This window comes from Microtus oregoni, unplaced genomic scaffold, assembly GCF_018167655.1.
Source record: "Microtus oregoni isolate MIOR12 unplaced genomic scaffold, Mior012 000023F_ref0000262, whole genome shotgun sequence".
Taxonomy (NCBI): domain Eukaryota; kingdom Metazoa; phylum Chordata; class Mammalia; order Rodentia; family Cricetidae; genus Microtus; species Microtus oregoni.
In genome coordinates, this window is record NW_024543082.1 from 25,737,199 (window position 1) to 25,756,192 (window position 18,994).

An 18,994-nucleotide genomic window follows, 5' to 3' on the forward strand; every position below is an offset into this window, starting at 1 on the left:
AGCAGTTGGGACACGCGGGTGAAACGGAGTGGTGTCTTTGGTACAGGCTGAGCACCTACACGGTCCCCTTCCCAGATAAGGACTGCCTTGTCTCTCATGGCAAATGCTCCATAAACTCATGACCTTACCCCCATCATGGAGACAACAGGATGCACAGCCCAGTACCATGCATGGGGGCTAGTTATCTGGGTACCAGTTAGTTCTGGCTGCACCTTTCTTTCCCTGTAACCCTCCCAGCCCCACCAACACTCGGTTTCTGGCTCAGGCATACTCTTCTCAGGAGGGTTGAAGGACGGGTTGAGGCACTTGAGGAACTCCTGGAAGTTGAGTTTCCAGTCAGCGTCCTCATCAGACAGCTCAATGAGAGCATCGACGCAGAGTCCTCTGAAACACAACACAAGGGAAATGTCATCCACAAGGCCGCGGCTTCTTCCCTAGGAAAGGAAGCAAGCACAAGGCTCACAGAACCTGGAGCCCCAGGCGAGATGGCTGCTCACTGAAAACACTTCTCTCTTCCTTGACCTGTCTGTCACGCCATCACCCAGTTACCCGACCTTTAGCTTATTTGACTGGATCTCACATCACAGAGGCTTTTCCCATGGTACGACTGTCACTTCAACCAGTCGTAAAACCAAAGCAGAAGACAGATGACAGATGGCGTGAAAAGGAACACAGGACTTGAAAGAAAATGAAATTCAAGCCAGCATCACCACCATCACTGTTCTAAAAGGAGTTGTTTTAGAAGTTTTATAGAACCTTGGCTCCATCACCCCCTCGGCTGACTAAGACTTGGGCCCTGGGACTCAGCCACTTCCTACTCAAATGTCCCTGAACATAAACTCAATCTTTCTGAGTTTATGTTCCCACCTCTAAAGGTAGGGAGAAAAGTCCTTCCCCAACTGGAATGTTTTGAGGGTCAAACATCGAAATTATCAAATGATCAAAATCCAGGTTACCAAAATATGAGTGGCTATCTATTCCTTAAGGTCCAGGACTATGGTTAGAAAGATTCAAAGAAGCTGCACTTTGAACTTGTTTTGGACAAAAGAGAGGCAACCTTCCCAATGTACTAGTACCATGCCAGAAACTTCTTTGTTTATTAATATTTATTCTAAGCTAATACGAAAAGAAGGACATACACTCATAACAATTAGGGCATGCTAAATGGAACAGCACTGGCCATTTTAAATACTGGGGATGAAATGATTTTAGTTCACAATTAGAGACTACATTAATACGGTTCCGTCAGAAGATCAATGGCAGAATCAGTTGCCACACTCGGAAGAAACGTGGAATTGGTATGCCCTTGACAATGTGTTCCAAAATGACAGTCTTCTCTCCTTGCAAGTTCTGACCCCAAACAATAACTGATTGACCGGATACCAATGTTGTTGGATATCTCAGTTCTATAACGTCCCCAGACTAGATCAGGAGAGAAATCCTACTTTTCTGTTTCTTTCACACCGGCACTGGCAGCTCCTCTGCTGGCGGAAGAGGTTCGAACCCCTGCCCCCCTGCACCCTTCCCTGGGTTATGGCCAGGCCCTCAATCCCCACCTGAGCAGCTTGTTATTCTCCTGATCAGCATAAGTGGTGATGTTGATGGCTGTTTCATTCTGCTCCACGAATTTCAGGAATTCGCTGGAGTCCAGGCGAGAGTCACCGTTATCAAAGTTCTAGAGGGAGATGAAGAGATCTCTCAGGAGAGTTTAGAAAGCCCTAGTTTTATGGTGTATCCCCTGGCCTAACTGCTCAGCTCAGCTTATTCTTAATACACTCCAACCCTGTCCTCAACTAGCCACAAGGAACTACAGTAGGAATTAGTAGCTCAGATCAGTGGGCACCCAAACTAGGAAGTGGTACTCAAGGTGAGCAAGTAAAAGTGCCCGAACAGAAGCCATCAGGGGGTTTCTTTCAGTATGGGATCCTGCTACTTTCAAGTTGGCTCCTTACACTGTGAAGAAGAGTCTGGAAGAAATGTCTGTCTAGACTCCTGGGCAGGGGGAGAAACGAAGCCAACTGTCTCCTCTCGGGACTGCCACGTGTCATGGCATATACAGGGAGGGTAACTAACACAAGAGGACACATCTTCGCTTAGGACCTGTTTGTCACTCTTGTCCTGAGAGTTCCAGGAACAGGTCTGAGACATTTTTTATGTACTCACCATACCCTTGCCCTGAGGAAATCTCCCCATAATTCCACTTGTGAGTTTTTTGACTAATTAAATGTGCACAATTCAGTAAGCTTGATCAGAGAGGGAGCATTCCGACAACTCTAGAATGTTTCTGAGTACAACTAGAGCAAATCACGTCCCCTGTCTCATGACAGAAGCAACAGAGGGAAAGAAAGGGTCCTGTAGTAGGTACACAGCCACTGCCTGGGCACTCTGGACAGTCCAGCTGGCTCTCAAAAGTCAGTGCTTCGGGTGTACACTTTAACTATCAAGGAACCAGGATGCAGGCCTGAAAAAGGGAGCATCCCAGCTCCTTTCAGTCTCATCCCTTAAGTCTGGTACCTGCCTAGAAATAGCGTTATGCCCAGTGGCATCTCAATCTCTGGCCAGAACCAGCATAGCTGATTCAACTAACCCTCCACCAAGGCTTGCTACATCTGCATGCTTATCTGTAGCTCTGTTTCTGAGTTCAGTTTTGATTGTGTGGCTTTAGAAGGAAGGAAGAGGAATATCTGGAGACAGATATTATTTTATTTGCAAGTCAACTGTGTTCAGAGGAGATGGGGTTGAACCAGGCATTCGCTCATGTAAAGCAGCCGGAGCAATGGGCATACGGCACTGGGGTCAGGGAGGGAAGAAGGCTGGCTCCAGAGGTCCCGCCCCCTAAGAGTCTCCCGTCTAGTGTCACAAGGTATGAACAGACTGGTATGAAAGGGTCTCCCTACCAGGCTCCCCTTCTATTCTGTATGGAGTTCATCAAAGAAATGGTGACTGGATCATTGGGACAGGAAAGGCAGGGTGGGCCTTACTTGAATTGATTGGATTCGCCATTCAGCATGTGAGGAAAGCCAGCTGGGCTGGAGAACACGTCTCTGGCACAGAGAAGTCTGAGACATTGGCTCTCTCACCTACAGCAGCTATGGGCCTGGTGGGACAGCATCAGGCCTGGTGGGACAGCTTCTCCCTTAGATGTCTTGGAAGAGGAGCTTTGTGTTTGTAAGCTGGGAGGAAGCTTTCTGAGATGGGATATAGCTCCAGAAAAAGCTCTTTTCCCAAGTGGCCTTCCTTCCTTCCTTCCTTCCTTCCTTCCTTCCTTCCTTCTTTTTGCTAGGAGCCTGTAAGGTTGTTACTGCCTGGGGACAAGGAGATGTGTTGAGTGGTACAGTGGCCTGGGTACTTGGCAATAAAATTTAATAGAGGTATCATAAGTGCCTGAGGCCATCTGCCATCTACAAATGGTTACAAGATCCCAAGTGGCCCTTTGGAATTAGTGTCCTGTGGCCAACAGCTCCATGCTGTAAGGACGGGATACAGTAAATGCTTGGAAAAAAACCATTTTCTTTAAAAAATTTAAAATTATATTTATTTGTTGTGTATGTAGGTGTGTGTATGTGGGGGTGTCATGCCATAACATGTGTGTGGAGGGCAAAGGATAATTTCCAAGAGTTAGTTTTCTTCTGCCCTGTGGGTCCTGGGTACTGAGTGCAGGTCATCAGCCTTGGTGGCCAGCCAGGCCCGAGTCATTTTATGTTTCTTCCTGCTCCTGTCTGTTCCCCTGCTCAGCAAAGTGATGGCGTTTTCTCTAGAAGAGGACTCACCCACATCTTCAGTGCTGTCACATGAGAATGGCTGAGACACTTCCGAGTGGGAAGAGCCATGTTTTCTCTCCAGTGTAAGATGAAAACTAGAATCCCAGAGTTTAAATCTCTGCCGTAGTGGGAAAAAAACTTCTATCTAATAAGAATAATACAGGAGATGCCTTAAATAATCAAAAACTCATTTCAGCCCAGCATCTCTTCATCTGTGGGTATCCACAATGCCAGCTAAAGAATCCAGATTAGGATGGTGTTAAATGTATTTGTGTGGCCCGAGAGCTCCCGGGAAGTTCCTTGCATGGCTGGCTAGCTGTTGGGACAGCAGACTTTGTGAGCATGCCCTGGAGTGAGCATCCAAGGCACTGACCTTATATGAGCATCTTGAAAGCACAGGGCTTGGTGCTCCCATGGGAATGTGGTACCTGAATGTGTGGCTGAGTGTAAGAAGAGTCTGGGACGGGTGTGTGTGGTTTGTGTGTCTGGAATACCGTGGGTGCGGGTCTATGTTCTCGTCAGTTAGCGAGGAGAATGCCCATTAACTACTTCTCCCAATGACTCTCAAGGTTCTGGAATGATCCTCATGTGATCCCAATACCCACTGCTGATGATTTATCCCCTCACTCATTCCCCTTCAAAAGCACTTCCTTCTGGGTCTCCACATGGAACTCCGTCTCTCTCTTCTACTAACATGGTAGACAACAGCAGTACTTGGATCCTGAAACAATCTCCAGGCCCACGTGTTCCTTGACTCTTCTCAGCTGAAGCACTGTGAATGGCCAAAGTGCGTCTGGTGTACCAGAAAGCTCTCTGTACCAGCTTCCGAAGAGTTACACAGGGCAGGAGAAAGCCTGGCCATGTTTCCCATGGCAGCTCCTCGAGCCTTTGGTGGTTTTAAATGCTCAAGAGGAACAGCACATGCATGGATCCCAAAGGTCATCTGCTGCCCACTCACCGGTCAAGGAGGTCGCTAGACAACTTTCACAACTCCATAATAAGACCTGGTGATAAGGGCGCACTTAGGGTCTCCTGAGAGCCACAAAAGGGGAGGAGGAAATCCCGCTTTCTCCAGGACTGAACATGGCTGGTTGACCCCAATGCTGGGTACCTTAAAGTACTTGTCCAGGATCTCACTGTAGTTGCTGCCTTTCGAGAACCAGCCATCTGGAATGATCTCAGCCTCCAGCCATTGGATGATGCGACGCCGGAGCTCATCGCGGTTAGCTTGATAGCAGACAACTATGGGGGGAGGAGCGTGAGGTGGGGGTGAGGCAGAGAACCCTGGGGTCATCAGCACCCACTGCCCAGAGTGCCACTCAGTTCTGAATGTGTCATCCGATCCAGTCTTCCCTTATCACACCCAGAGTACAGAAATGTGTCTACCCCAGTAGTCACGCTCATGTATGTAAAACATCAATAAAGGTTAGAACAGTGGTTCCCAACCTACGGACCTCAACCCCCTTGGGGTTGCACATCAGATATCCTGCATAACAGATATTGACATTACAATGTATCTTGCTACATAACAGTAGCAAAATCACAGTAACAAAGTAGCAACAAAATGAATTACATGGTTGGGGGCCAGCACAACATGAGGGACTGTATTAAAGGGTCACAGCATTAGGAAGGTTGAGAAGCACTGGACTAGAAACTTGAAACTATGGTGAAACAGAGGAATTGTTATTTAAGAAAAAATACGGAAGAAAAAAATAAAGGACGTTTTTATGAACGTTATGGGACATGGGGGAAAAAATCTAAAGTAGTTCGCTTGGTTCTGAGATGAGCTGAACGTCCTAACAAATCAATAAATGAAAACGTGCGTTATTTATGCTGCTGGATTGTTCATATCCTCCCTTTCTCACTGACTGGGCCTTTCAAAATATTCTCCCAATATCCGTTGTTATAAACAAGAGAAAACAAGGACGGGCCACGCCTCAGCCCTGCTCTGGGCCGCTGTTCGGGAGTCAGGGTAGGGAAGCAGGGAGGACGGCTCCGGCCAAAGGAAATCCCTGGAGGACAGCATATGCTAGGACCTGGCGAGGGCACAGGGCCAGGGGTGAGCATATGGGCATTTCCCAGTCTGTCCTTCCTAGCTGCGCGATTTAGGAGCTGACTCAATCCCATGAGCCTTTAAATCGTCGCTCTAAGGCAACCACAGTGAGACCTGCAGGATCACTGTGAGGTCCGGGCCTAGAAGCCACGTTGAGATTTTGATGCATCTTGATAGGAAGCAACGACAGTTGCCGTGCTGGCATTTCCTACTGTCCTCTTACAAAAGTAGCCGTGTCTTCTGATTTCTCTGGGCCCACGACATGAGCGTGTCTTACAAGGCCCCAAAAGAAGGGCTCACTTGCTGTCCCTACAGGACTTACCACTTAGCAAAAATTCAGAACAGCCAACATTTAGACCCAAACAGCTGCTTTGATTGGCAGACACTAAAACAAACGAAGGTTTAAAAAATGCAGTCTCATGGTTTTACTGAGCTGTGTTGCGCTCAGACCGGGTCTGGATCAAAAGTCCTGACCCCATAGATGACCCTGGCAGCCCAGCAGCGGGGACTGCGGAAGACAAGACACTTCCTCTGTGATAAGGCTCCTCCCCAAGATGAACACACACCAAAGCGAGGTCAGGTACTTACTTGGGCTGGCAGAGGGACTCACAGACTTCTTTTCTGCAAGACGAAAGGAGATTTGTAATACTAAGTGAAGGATAAAAGGATATGCTGAGGATTTTAAACTGTGAAGTCTTGTAACATTGACATCACTTTGCCTTAAATTTTTTTTTTAAATTAAGATTTGTTTATTTTTATTTTATGTGTATGGTGTTTTGCCTGCATCTGTCTGTGCACTGTTATGCATGCCTGGTACCTGCAGGTCAGAAGAGAGCATTGGATCTCCTGGAACTGGAGTTACAGTTGGTTGCTAGCTGCCATGTGGGTGCTGGGATCTGAACCCAGGTCCTCTGGAAGAACAGCCAGTGTGCTTAACCACTAAGCCATCTCTCCAGCCCCCACCCTGTCTTAATTCTTACATCCTTGTCTTTCTTGTAGGATCTAAGGATTGGGATCCTTCCTGCTTGCAGACAATGAATTACCTTTTCAAATTTATATTTCTTCCTACTGGGCTGAGATTTCAAAACTTCATATAGAGATTAATTTTGTACAGGGGAGAGAGGAGACTGGTGTCTGGGATAAATCTTCATGTTTTTCCAGGGAAAGCCAAAGACGGAACGGCTGGGCAGGCTCTACACTTGAAAAGGCCTGGTGACAAGCAACCATGCTTGGGAATCCATCTTTCCAACTGGTCAATATGATAAGAAGGTAAACAAGGGAAGCATATTATGAGGCTAGAAAAGCCCACATTTTAAAAGCAGGAAAAGGAGAAACTGATCTACTTTTTCTAAACGGGGTGGAAGTCCTTTAAGGACCATTTTTACCATTGTTGACTATTGATACAGTCAATAGTTTACTCTCTGGCTGCAGGCGATGCAGAGAGCAGACCCTGGTCGGAAGCAGAAAGCAGAGGGGAAGGCCCCAGTCGGCCAGGTCAAACCTAGCAGGCTCCTGAAGGTCAGGAAGGAGCATCTCCAAATGGTTGTGTGGTCAGCCAGGCCACACTGCTCTGGTTTCCGTCTCTGTCCCCCTGTCACAAGCCCTGCCCTTCAGCAATGACAGCATGCCTTACCTTTGCAGTGTCCATCATAATCCACCTGGATCTTGGATCCAGTGAGGCAGGCGTCTCTGTGAAGTTCACAGTGGTTGAGGTAGGTCTTGCCATTACTGCCGCACACAGGCCTCTTGTGAGGTTTGCATTGCTGAAACAGATGGGTGGGAGGATGTCTGTGCAGTCACACAGGCGAGAACATGCACTCACACAGCCATCAACAGAGATGGAGCATGTACGCCACCAGGGCCCAGGGAACCCCAGCTCTGGTCACCACCACTGACTCTACTCCACTTGATACAACAAGCATCCTGTTACCCCGAGTTCTCCATGTCTCTCTGTGCATCCTGGTTCATTGCCAACTTGCGAGTACACAAACACCCTCCTGTGGCCGAAATACTTGATTGCACATATGTATCCCCAATGCAACAGCACAAAGAGGCTGTGCTTTCAGGAGATGAAGTCACCAGAGCTCCTTCCTCATGAACGAGTTATGAATTAAGGTTGCAAAAGAGATTTCACACAGCATTGGACCCTTTGGCCCTTTTCCCATTTGCCATGTGAGAACACTGTGTTCAACGGTTCCTTTGCAAGAGGAGACCAGGCCCTCACCAGACATTAAATGAATTTGTTTTGATCTTGCATGCCACAGCTTCCAACACTGTGAGAAGTATACTTCTATATGATTTAAAGTGCTCAGCTCAGGCATTTTGTTACGGAAACAGAAATGAACTAATCCTAGTTTCCATGACACAGAAGAGCAGAGCTGAGAGCTGGGAGCACGGAAACTCAATGCGCAAATGTACTCGTACACGCACGCACGCACACGTACACACAAACACACACACGTGCATGCACACACGCATGCACACACACACGTACACACAAACACACACATATGCATGCACACACACGTACACACAAACACACACACATGCACGCACACACACACGTACACACAAACACACATGCATGCACACACGCACACACACACGTACACACATACACACACATGCATGCACACACGCACACACACACGTACACACAAACACACACACATGCATGCACACACGCACGCACACACACATTCATACAAACATACACACACATACACACACAACCTGATTTTTCCAGAGCCAAATTACAAGGATTTCATATTCTCCTCAGCATTTGGGAGTCATTGAGCTTTCGGCCTAGTTCCACAACCGCTGTTGTACGGCTGGCAGTAGGGGTGAAAGACAACAGGAAATCATTATGGACAGAAATATGGAATAAAGTTCATCTGGCTTGCAGGCCAGCTAGGGCTGCTAGAGGCATGGAGACAAGAGGACAGATGTTAAAACGGTTGCATGCCCTTCCTGAGAAGGAAAGAAGTCCCACCCCTCCATTTTATACATGAGGATCCCCAAGGCAAGAAAGGTGAGCTTCATTTATTCATCAGCCCACATTCACTATGGAGTGCTTGCTGTTTCGGGTGCTGTACAAAACCAACACGGGCTCATCTTTACAGCAACTCCTGGGAATTGCTCAAAATCCCACGACTATCTGTGGACAAGCAGAGACTCTGCTCAGAGTCTGATTTATGCCACCACATGGTGGTCAGTGTCCTTCTGGTGCAGACGGCCAGGGTGAAGGGATCCTAGCAGGACTAGGTTTTAGGAAGTTGGTACACTTTCCCTTCAGATGTAGTGAATCAAGGTCCAGGGATTAACAGGGTATTATCTACAGAAGAGCCCATTTCCAGGGTATGGAGCGGCTTGACAGAAGGGAGGACGGAAAAGCCCATGGCCTGTGTTATTTACATCCACATCAAGAATGAAAATTAAAGTCTTGCCTATTTCTCAGAGGCTCATTTTGACTTCCAAATGCCATTTAAAAACATAACTTCAAAGTCCACATTCTGTCTGATAATTTAAAAAATTGCATATCCTTTGACCCAGCCGCCCCCGGTGACCATCAGTTCTAAGAAATAAAGGGTATTGGCAAAAGGATGCTGTTGCTGTGGCAGCAAAGAGCCCAGAGAACCACTAACACACCCGTCGTCAAGGAAACGAGTGAATAAAGTTACATCACTAAATATTATTCGGTGTCTGACGAAAGGTCAAATCCGTGTTGATTCGAGAGGCGGCCATGGCACACCACAGCCTGCAGAGTACAAACTGCACACACGGATGTGTGGAAATAGTACTTTGATAAAACAGGGAAAGGTTGGTGTTTAGAAATGCTGCTAACGCCAGCTACTTCAGACTAAGGAGAACCGAGATTTTGGTAGCACAAATGTCTAAACATCTACCCTATTTGAGACATAAAACAATTGGTAATTTCTAATTTGAAGAAAAAATTTTAAATTTAATACCATATTTAATTTCAATACACTTTACATATTAAATAACACTACAATGGGGTGACCGGGTAAATTTTTTTTTAATTTTTTTTTAGTTTTTCAAGAAAGGGTTTCTCTGTAGCTTTGGACCCTGCCCTGGAACTAGTTCTTATAGAGCAGGCTGGCCTCGAACTCACAGAGATCCGCCTGCCTCTGCCTCTCAAGTGCTGGGATTAAAGGTGTGTGCCAGACCGGGTGTGGCTGCTTCCTGCTACACCTGTGGTCAGTGGAATTAAAGACAGCTCAGCTTTGCCATCATTGCCTCAAAGGACTAACACTAGATTCCTAGGGAACGCTAAGAAGTTCTTGTTACTTCACACCTAGAAAGTCGAGCTTCAACCTCCAGCATGAGAAACAACCCAAAACCTCAAAAGACAGAAACTGACAGATTTGAAACTAGACACAAATGTGTAAGTACATCCTCTTTCGTGACTCACGTGACCTTGGGTCCACATTCCATGCTTCCTCACCTGTCACCGCGGTCTCTCAAGCCCATTTTCACCTTTGAGACTACACCCACCCTTCTTCCTCTTTACACTGCACAGCAGTCCAGGAGCCACACAAGAGAACACGTGTTCTGTCTTTCTCTCTGAGTTTGTGTCACCTCTCTTAAATATCACCTTCCAGGTCCACCTATTTTCTACAAACACAATTTTTTCTTTACAGCTGAATAATGTCTCATTGTGGATATGGACCACATTTTCAGCATCTGTTCATCTGCTGAAGACATCTAAAGTGGTTCCAATTCCAGATATATGTATCATATGTGCAAACATGCACACACATACACACACACACGCACACATGCGCGCACACGCGCACACACACACGTATATCGGCCAGAGGGCCACATTGAGTATCGTTCTTGGTTCTCTGGATGATTTTCTGAGACAGAGTTCTCACTATGCCTGGAGCTCATGATTTGGCTAGAATGACCGACCGGTCAATGCTCTCTATGGATTTGCCCCTTGCCTCCAGTGCTGGGGTCACAGACTGCTGCTGCTATACCAGGCATCTGTGTAGGTCCCAAGGTCCTCCAGTGCTGGGGTCACAGACTGCTGCTGCCACCCCGGAGATCTGTGTAGGTCCCGAGGCTCTGAACATAATACAGCAAGCATGTTTCCTGCTAAGCTAGCTCCCTAGCCTCCCTAAACTTTTTTTTTTAAAAAAATATATGAAATGCTATCTCTTTTAAAATTTAATTTAAAAACCAGAAGTTTCACTCTTAGCCCTAGGGGAAATCTTCCTTGTGTCTTTAGAACAGACAAGTTGCGCGTTTATAGAAATGATGGGATTCCTGGAACCTTCCAGTCGCTGCCCCCCACAGCCGCCATCAGGACCTACCTCAATGCAGAGGCACGTGGGCTCCCCCTTCTCTGTGACTGCACACTCCCGGCCAGCTCCACAGAACACATTGGCGCAGATCTTGGATTTGCTCCTTGGTTCTTCCTAAAACACAAATCATAAAGGGAGCCGTATTACTGAGACAAGCCCTCTACGGGATGAAACAACGTTGGCCACGACCTTTCAGGCTTGTCTCCCTGACGTTGTCCTCCACTAACCCGCACCAACATCATAGGCATTGTTCCGGCTCAGGTTTGGGAACCCCAGATTGTTCTTCTAAAAGCAAAGCAAGAATGACTTTCTTGCTTTCTTCCTCATTTAAAAAAAATGCACTGTGCATTTTGTGATAAAGCTCGCACTGTGCCAGGGCTGAGACACAAAGGGCTTTGGTCTCCTGAGCTCTGTGGCTCCCAGAGAGGAAGCACTTAGGACACAAATATGGAAATGTCACAGTGGGAGCTCCAGGGAGCAACTGTGTACGGGAGAATAGGGAGAGACTTTCTGAAGATTCCATCTTTAAGGATGAGAAGACCTAGCCAGGAAGAAATGGCAACACTGAAGATGCATTCAGACATCCGAACACCAAGAGGTGTTCACAGCAATACCATTTCAAGGGGCAGGAGAAGGATGGCTAAAATGTGGACATGCTATTGTTTGATATTCAGCCACTGTGCATGCTCAGGCTACAATACAAAGAGGACCAAAGCAACCCAAGGAGAGCAGAAGAGCCCACAGCCTCTTGCTGTTCAGACAGATGTAACAGAACTCCAAGGAAAGGAAGGTCTGTATGCCCCATGAAAATGGGAGCTTTGATAGGCACGATTTGTTGGTGGCATATTCTTTTACTTCCTTTCCCTGGTGGTAGAGGGCCAGCCTTCCCACTTTCACCACTCACCCTACAGTGGTGTCTGAACAGAAAACGGGATTTGCTACAGGCTTCCCCGCCTAAGCCTGCTGGGCTGGAGCTGGCTACAAAACAAAGATGGAAAAAGCCTACGAATGATTGGGGTTAAGACAAAGTCCACGCTTCTAGCCCACGCCTACCGTGTTATCTAAAGGACTCAAATCCTCAAGTCTGTAGCAGAATATATCTTAACCGGGGAACCAAGAACAGGTCAAAAACAAACCAAAACAAAACCCCAAAACAGTAGAGGTTTGAGAGCCGTGAGACAGGTCCAAAATAACTGCTCTGCTGCCACCTGGAGGCTACTTTGCAAACTCCAGGCTTTTCTTTTCTCCCATAAGCCAGCTTGCCAGCCATGCAGGGTTCTCATTGGTCTATAGCTCATTTGCATTTTCACATCTCATTGGTTTACATGCTGTTGCTAAACTCTCCCCTCCTTTTTATGTTGCTAAGGAGAATTCAAAAAAGCTGGCAAACAGTGAAGAAAAGAGGAAGTAATTCTCAAAGGTTGGAAGAATGGACTTAGATGTCTGTTTCCTAAACGGGGTGGGGTGGGGAGTGGGGTAGATAAAAATCCAGACGTTTTGTGGGCGCTGGACCTCGGAGCATAAAGCAAAGCTAGAAGGGAGAAGAAGAGCGATTGCTGCTTGTTGTAAAATAACTCGGGTGCCTCTTCCCTTCCCTGACTCTAACCCGTGGGTCCACGAAATGAGCACTATACACAAACGCACAAGGCAGAGCTTGGGCATGTGTCTGCACTCGAAGTGTTCCCCGCATGTCCCAAATTAGTCCCCCTGATTCTTCTAGCCACTTATTTCCTCATCTGCAAAACAGGAGTAAATACAGTATAAAAAAGTGTGATCAATGGGAACAGCTTAGAAGACCAGCAGCGTTCAGAGCACTTTGTCTCGTGTGTATGGTTACTGTGTATCTGTTGTGTCCTGGAGGGTGCACCTGCCAGGGTATGTGTGGAAGTCATAAGACAACTTACAGGAGTGGGGTCTCTCTCTCCATCTGGCGAGTCCCAGGGATCAAACTCAGTTGTCAGGCTTGGCCACAAGTGCCTTTACCCACTGAGTTATCTCACCTCACTGCTTTTTTGGTGAATAATACAAATAAAAGCTGATCTGTGGAGCCTGAATTCAACCCAAGTCGTTTGCAGAAGCAATTCTCAAAGCTACATTTGGAGAATACTTTTTCCTTACAGCCTAACAACTAATATTTGAAGAGGGAAATCAAAACTTGCAAAAATGTTTCCATACACATTGCATACTTATTGCATGGCTATTATTAGTCCCATTTTACAAATGAGGAAATTGAGGCTCCAAAAGTTCAAATAATTTGCCTAAGGTCCTAAAACCAAAAAGAGAGGACCCTGTATTCAGCGCACGGGTGCCTAATCGCCCATTCACAAACACCTGGCATCCTGCAACGTGCCCAAGTACTGGTGATGCTACTTAAGCTCTGTAAGTCCCTAATCCTGATGTTATGTCATCCCATTTTACAGGTGAGGAAGCTGACCTTAGAGGCCCAGGAACAAAAAGCAACCGAGGTGGATCTTCCTCCAACCAAAGGGAAGCAATTCTTCCATGTTTGGTTTATTTTTACATCCATATGACTTGGTTAGGGAATTTAGAGTAGGAATATGGGTGCTACAATAGGAGGTGTGAGGAGACTGAGTGCATTAGGCATTGAGATCCGATACCCGACTCTTATATCCAACGCTCTTCCGTATCTGCCGCGGTCATGGTCATGAGCAGGGCAGTCTCTTGAAACCTGTCTCCTTGGGTGCAAACACGCAACACTGATGGTTGGAACTGCGTTGAGAATTAAAAGGGACAGGCTGTGTGCTACGCAACAGGAAGTGGCTGTCACTACAGTGGGTGGTTTATTTTCAGTTTTCCAGCTGCACTGCTGTCACTGCCCCACGCTTCCCTGTCCTCACTTACTGTGGAAGGTACTGCTGAGGGCAAGACCGGCAGGATGGAAAATACAAAGCTGCCCCCCCCCCCCACAGTCCCTGGAGGGCCTCTGACAGAGCACAGCGATGGGGGGAGGGGCCCCAGTTGCACAAGCCTTCTCTTTGCAGGTGACGTGTCTGTCAATAGGTGGCAATCTCTCTCTTTGTCTCACACAGCTCAGAGCCGCAATGCAGAAGAGCCTTCCTGGCTGCAGCTCTACCCAGCTCCGTCCTCCTAGTGAGAATTGCAGGAATGAGGGAGAAGAGGAAGACAGGCAGGGACGCGGGCAGAAGGAGCTGCCAGTCTGGGGAGGCCGTCCCTCCTGGGGCACTCAGTGCCCTTCCTCTCCTCACTCACAGGCGTGCTTGACTGCAGAAATCAAGGTCAACGATGAAGGGCATTCTCCCTAGAAGTGTTGTCTCTGTGCTCTTCAGAGCTGTCCTTTAAGCCCCGGAGTGTCAGAGCCAATCCCAAGGCTTCTGGAAACTTCCTTGGGGTCAGAGCTTCTGCAGAGTGGCTGATTCCACTTGGAAAGTCTAAGGCTAACTCAGTACCTGCAGCTGAGCAAAGCTCTGTAGACTTCTGTCCTCACCATCTGTCTGTGTGTCTTTCAGTTGCACATAACAGATGCAGGGATGTTTGAGATTCAGAAAAGCTCCATGCAGCAGCACTGGGGAGAGGCAAGTCAGAGAAGGAACACAAGGTGACCGGGTCCCTGGGTCTCCATGGTCCCTTCTCTGGTAGGGCCGAGGAAGGGCGCTGAGGGCAAAGGGGCCAGTTTTGAGGCCTGGTACAGGGATGGCAATAGAACTGTTGCACCGTCATCAACCATAGTGACTTTAGGGATAGTTAGCCACACTGGCTCTTGCAGGGTCGCTGTGCAAGGTCTCCAGCATGTCCATAAAAGTGTGAAACAGACACTGTGCGTGACTGGAGGTGTGCTCTTGAAGCATGAACACCCAAACATAGCTTTAAAAGCCAACAAGCCATCTGAATGGGGAGGCATGTGACTCTCATCCCAGCACTGTTCTAGTAATAAGAGCGGCGGGGCTGCGTCCCCAGCACCCCAGCCGCCTGCTAGCTTATGCCCGAAATAACAACACACAAACTGTATTCATTTAAACACTGCTTGGCCCATTTCTATCTAGCCTCTTTAGGCTAATTCTCACATATTAATTTAGCCCATTTCTAATCATCTGTGTTGCACCCCAAGGTGCGCTTACCGGGAAGATTCTAGCCTATGCCCATCCTGGGTCGGAGCTTAATTGCGTCTGCCTGGGAGAGCGGAGCATGGCGTCTCTGTCTGAGGCCTCTTACCTCACTTCCTCTTCCTCCCAGCATTCTGTTCTGTTTACTCCACCCACCTATGTTCTAAGCTATGAGCCCAAGCAGTTTGTTTATTACTTAACCAATGAAATCAACAGATTGATATATGACACTCCCACATCACAGCACCTGAGGCTGAGGCGGGAAGACACTGAGGTCCCAAGTGGGCTACATAACAAGATACTAAAGATACTAAAACAACAACAAATAAATCCCAAACTACAAAAAACAAAAACAACAACAACAAAAAACCCTAAGCAACAGCAACAAAATATCTGCCTCTGTCTTAGTTAGGGTTACTATTACTGTGATGAAACACCATGACCAAATGCAACTTGGAGAGGAAAGGGTTAATTTGGCTTAAACTTCCACATCACTGTTTATTCTCAAGGGTCAGAACAGGAGCATGGAGGCCAGAGCTGATGCAGAGGCAACAGAGGGGTCCTGCTTACTGGCTAGCTCCTTAGGGCATGCTCAGCCTGCTTTCTTATAGAACCCAGGACCTCCAGCCCAGGGGTATCACCTCTTACACAAGCAGTCTCCCCTCCCATCAATCACTAATTAAGAAAATGCCCTACAGGCTTGCCTACAGCTTGATCTATGGTTTCTCAATGAGGTTCCTTCCTCTCGGGTGACCTCAGCTTGTGTCTGGTTGATATGAACTAGCACAGTCTCCAAACGGGAAACCTGATGGAGTTCCAGCATGGGCCTCTCTCTTCTGACCTGTCTCCACGCTGCTTTCTGGATGTGCATGGCGAGCTAGACTTGGAAGAGTTGGTCTCCTGGCTAATTTCCACCCCACACATGCCTCTTGGCAAATGAATGCCCAGCAGTTCCACCTTTTCCCAGTTGAAAACTTGCCCTGTCTGCTCAGGCATATTAATGCTGCTGCTTGCTTGCACAGCAATTTTTAAATCAATTTAAACTTAATTTTTTTTTAAATTTTGCATTTGTGGGTATGCATCCTGTGTGAGGGATATGTTGTGGGTATTAGATCCCCTGGAGCTTGGGTTACAGGTGGTCATGAACCAGCAAACATGGGTGCTGGGAACTGAACTTTGGTCCTCTGCAAGGGCAACAAATCCTCTTAACCACTGCTTGAAAATTTGATAGGCTTTTTTTTTCTTTCTAAAAGAAGCCCAACTCTAGGCTCTTCCAGATTTGAAATCCATGCCTGACTGTCCTCAGATGACACCAGACCCTGGCCTCCAGCTCTCAACTCCAGCCTCTTCCCAATGAACCACTCTCTCTGGCTACAAATCAAAGTCAAGAAACAGATCCTCTTCAGCCCAGGGTCTTACAGACCTGCAATCGTTTTTGGTTTTTTTGCCAGCAAAATGATAAAGGAGGTCATTTGTAAAACCGGTAGAGGTGATCCTGTCTCAGGGCCAAACATCACAAAATACACATGGGAATGTTTCTAAAAAGCCTTGCAAAGTAAAACAGTTTCTGCAGGAACCATGTGCGCTGGCAAGGACGGAAGCTCATAAGCAAAGCCATAAATGTCAGCTTAATACATCGCTTCACTAATTGGAACAGGGTCAGCATCATCTTAGTTCTTCTCCCCTTCCCATCCATCCCTCCCCCGCCTTCACTCCATCCTGCTTATGCCAAGGTAGATATCCGGCCCCGTTTGCCACTGTCCTGTAGTAGAGCAGTTTGCTTGACAAGGAGAAGGGCTCTCTGATGCAGAGCGCCATGGTGCTGGGGACAAATGGATCTACAGAACTGGGGAGATGGGGCCGGGGACACAGGGGTAAGGATGCTGGCTGTGCAGGCAGCCCTGCTGGAGTACAAGCCCATAGTAAAGCTGTAGACCGTGATGGAGAAAAAGAGAGCTTTTCCAGCTGCTAGAATCTGACTGGAGCATCCATCACATGAGTCTCTGCTCCCCTGCTTTGAGAAGGAATGGGCTAGTGCATCACTGCGGGCAGGGGGAGAGGAAGGGAGAGAGGCTCTCTACAACAGTAGTTCTGATTGGCTTGGCAGTCGGCAAAGCATTTGTGCCAACTCCACGCTCAAGTGTCCTTTGCCTGTGTGTGTTCCCAGCCAACACCTTATGGGTTCTGAGAGGCCCAAAGCTTGACTGTTTGGTGGGGACTTCAATAAGAGCAGGCAACTGGGAATGTAAAATGGAGCCCAGGGTTCTGGGAGGGACTTGGCAAACAAAAGCGACGAAACAGATGCTTAATTACTATCGGGGCAATCCAACTCTCCCTTTGTTTCATGGGTTCCTTCTTTAACAAGAGCTTTCTAACAACGGTTCTGGGCCTCTCGTCAGCCTGTTACAGCTCTGCAGAATAGCCTTTGCACATATGGCTTAGCTCAGGCAAGCACTAAGTGGCTTGCATACTTGGGCTGCCCACAGACCCCCCCTCTCAGGGAACAGCTTTCACGTTAAATGGCATTTGGGAATACAAAGTTTCAATTATACAAGATGAAAAGTCTCTGCAGATGATGCTTGCTTTTTTTTTTTTTAAATTTAAAACTGTAATGGGTGTTTTTAATTTGCCAAGAAAAGGGACCTTAAATCTTCTCGGGGCACGCACAAAATAGTAACTACATCCTAGAGGTAACAGGAGCTTGATTGTGTATGAATATGAAAACACTGGGCTGGAGAGATGGTTCAACCACTGAAGGCTAAGGCTCGCAACCAAAGATAGGGATGCAAAAATCATCAAGTTGCTTACTGCAAATACATAACAATTTTTGTATACCAGTCAAAGTTTAGAATGCCTGTGTGAAACTTCCAAGCACAGAACACTTCTTATCAATTCCAAATTATCCTAGTGGATTTGCACAAGAGATTCATTTTCATTCTTCAGATTCAGCCGAAGATTTGTCCACTTTAACAGCCAGTATGGGGCATACACAGACATCTCCAGGTTTCTTCAAATAAGGGAAGTAAATCATTTAGACGTATTTAAAATTAGAACTTATGAGGGCCCATATTAGTTAGAGAATGGTGACAGGGGCAGCGTGTGATTGCAGCACACCTGCAGTCCCAGCACTCAGGAGGCAGAGGCAGGTGGATCTGGAGTTCAAGGCCAGCCAGTCTACAGAGGGAGTTCCAAGACAGCCAGGGCTACATCTCGATGACCCAGCTGGGTATGATGGTGAGCACACCTGTACCCCCAGTTCTGAGTGAGGAAGTCACCCAAGTCTAGGAGTTCCATGCTAGTTTAGAAAACATAGGGACACTCTGCCTCAAAACAAGTAAACAAAGTGAAAAAAAAAACTAATCAAGATAACAGTCTGTGACCAGCATGGCACAAGGGATATAGAATATAGTGGTATAAGATGGGGCTTACACCTCTCCCTGCAGGATGGCAGGGTCTACCCAAAAACCCTATGGACAAGTGGAGAAACAAAGAAGAAAGGATTGGGCGTACACAGAGACTGCTTCATGGGAGGAGGGTAGAGATATGGTTGAAAGACGTCTAGAACTTTCTAAAGAATATTGAGGTCTGGCAGTATACTGGGTGTAGGGGAAGGAAGGGGTGAGCCTTTGGTTTTGGGGGACCAGCAGGTAGAGGAAAAGTCTGTCAGAGATACAATCATGGCAAGAGGGTAGGATGAGCACAAGGTGGGCAGGGATGAGCCAGGTATGGACATAAGTCTAAGCAGATAGTAGGACATCCCACTGACAG

General features: G+C 47.3%; 1 protein-coding gene across 1 annotated transcript in view; it reads right to left on the reverse strand.

Annotated features, from left to right (window-relative positions):
- Fstl1 (follistatin like 1) overlaps positions 1 to 18,994 on the reverse strand; it is a 54,531-nt gene that overhangs the window by 4,767 nt on the left and 30,770 nt on the right. Inside the window, exons 3-8 of the mRNA XM_041673409.1 lie at positions 11,154 to 11,258; positions 7,448 to 7,577; positions 6,403 to 6,435; positions 4,873 to 5,003; positions 1,557 to 1,675; positions 272 to 384 (exon numbers count right to left, since the gene is read on the reverse strand). Coding sequence (XP_041529343.1) covers positions 272 to 384; positions 1,557 to 1,675; positions 4,873 to 5,003; positions 6,403 to 6,435; positions 7,448 to 7,577; positions 11,154 to 11,258 — 631 coding nt within the window. The remainder of the gene's footprint in view (positions 1 to 271; positions 385 to 1,556; positions 1,676 to 4,872; positions 5,004 to 6,402; positions 6,436 to 7,447; positions 7,578 to 11,153; positions 11,259 to 18,994) is intronic.